Source organism: Pyxicephalus adspersus, chromosome 7 (genome assembly GCF_032062135.1).
Source record: "Pyxicephalus adspersus chromosome 7, UCB_Pads_2.0, whole genome shotgun sequence".
Taxonomy (NCBI): domain Eukaryota; kingdom Metazoa; phylum Chordata; class Amphibia; order Anura; family Pyxicephalidae; genus Pyxicephalus; species Pyxicephalus adspersus.
This window is the reverse complement of record NC_092864.1, coordinates 66,492,478-66,494,561: the sequence shown is the minus strand read 5'-3', so window position 1 is coordinate 66,494,561 and position 2,084 is coordinate 66,492,478. Positions and strand designations below refer to the sequence as shown.

The 2,084-nt window shown below is 35.6% G+C and overlaps 1 protein-coding gene across 1 annotated transcript in view; it reads left to right on the top strand.

Moving 5' to 3' along the window:
* The window catches only part of FSCN1 (fascin actin-bundling protein 1), a 19,803-nt gene that overhangs the window by 13,955 nt on the left and 3,764 nt on the right, over positions 1-2,084 (top strand). Inside the window, exon 3 of the mRNA XM_072419155.1 lies at positions 2,055-2,083. Coding sequence (XP_072275256.1) covers positions 2,055-2,083 — 29 coding nt within the window. The remainder of the gene's footprint in view (positions 1-2,054; position 2,084) is intronic.

The window sequence follows — 2,084 nt, the reverse complement described above, 5'->3', positions numbered from 1 at the left end:
ACCCTTTTCTTAAAACATTTTTACTTTATATAAAAGCATTGTCTACCCTTCTATGTAAAGAAAAAATGTTTAGTTTAGGTCTGCTATAATGAAAAAAAATTTGGTAGATAGAAGGGAAGCAAGCACTCGGCTAAAATGAACTTTCCGGTCACCGATACAAATAGAAGTGGGAAGTGTACACAACCTGGCACTATAAAGAAAAAAGGGGGCGGGGGTATATAAACAAAAGAATCGATATTTAGCCCTGGCCACACTGCCATACTCTTTCAGCTTGTTGAAGGATCTAGCATTCAACACGTTTATAGGAGATCAATACCGGATAGCTGAGATGCAGAACGTGAATGCACAAGTGAAAATTTATATCGATGTGTTGCAGCTGTTGGAGGGTTCATGTTGTGGACAAATTCATTTTACCATCATTTCATTTTGCTGTTTGGTAGGTGAAAAATTGAGGCCCAGAACTTTTTTTTTTTTTTTTTTCAGTACTGGAGTCTTCAAAAACAAACCAGGAACTGCTTGTGCCATAAATGTGTTTGAATTTCAGTTTTTTTTTCTTTAGAATATTCATAATGGTTTATACATATGATTCGAATATAAAAAAATAAAGATTTTAAATATAATCATGTACACAAGTAGCCAAGTTTCCCTTTTAGGCAGTGACTGTTGTTTCATTTAATTTTTCTACTTTACCAAAGAAGTTTTGGCAGTTACCATTAGAAATGTGTAAGTCAGGAGTGCAGTGCAGACATCTCAGACTCATAGAAACATATTCTATAGGAACCTTTAGAAACCTTTAAAAAAAACCCTGAGGTTACACATATCACTTGTTAAAAAACACATATGTAGAGTAAGGCCCCCTTAAACCCCCTTTAGGTCTTCCTGAGAAGTCTAGATCTTCCACATAAGAGCAAAAACCCGCATATTGCTCTTAATTCTGTGTATCGTCTACAGTGTTCAACCCAGAACTTTTTTTAAGCTGGGTGGGAAGAAATTTAAGGTGGGAGGTGGGTGGCAGCCTCTGTATCGTGACCAAACTCATTAGAAACTACCAAAAAGCAGCCAGGTGGTCACTGAAAAGTGCTGGGTGGTACGCCCAGCTAAAAGGGGCTGGGGAGAACACTGGTCTAAATTACTTTAACAGGGAAATGTCTTAAATGTTCTGTTTTGAAAACATGAACTATATTTGCTACAACCAAGTTCAAGTTGTTTTGTAATGATCACTGTCCCCAGTGCAGAAAGTTTGACCAACAGCTGTGAAAAATGATGACTTTTGCTCTAAGTACAACTATCAAAAAAACAAGAAAAAAATAGATGTAGACTTCAATTTTAGATGTGTTGAGTGTTTTGAGCAGAACAAACCTGAGGCACATTACCATTTATCTTCTATACTTGTTCTGGGTTAGTAATTCAAGGCCTTCTACCCATTTGCTGCTCTGGATCAGATACTAGTGGCTTTATTTTCAAGATTTTAAACATTAAGTGCCAAATGCACTTTATACATTTTATTTATTATGTTTTTATTTTTTGAGGGCTTATTCAGTATTAATGCTTAAAATGCAGTTTTTCTGCATGGCAGACCAATGCACATAGGCTTTAGGCGGCATCCCCCCAACCCATAGGCCTCTGTATTGTGAGATGCTGTTTTGTTCAAAGAAAAAAAAATGAATGGAACAGGATACAAAACAAAAATGATGTAGCTATAGATCTCTCCTCCCACATTACCTTTTTTTTTCCCCCCTAAAGTAATCATTTTTCATTCCGTGATCTTAGTTGAGGTTTTATTTTCAATATTTTTTTTTTTTAATTTAGTTCCTGAGGAGGTATTTCAAAGTAAAAAAAAACATAATAATGTACATGAATCTAAATTGCCCTCAGTCATCCTGTTCTCGTAGCGTGATCTGCATGTGTGACCTGTAATCTGCCAAAGTAAGGAGATGTTCAGCAAACATTCTGATAAAACTCGGCTGAACTGGATTTTGGTCTGCTAAATAATAATTTATATACAGAACTATTTTTTACCTACTGAATGTATTTGTTTTTCTTCCTCCTACCAGAAATGACCAGTGTTACTTTGATATTGAATG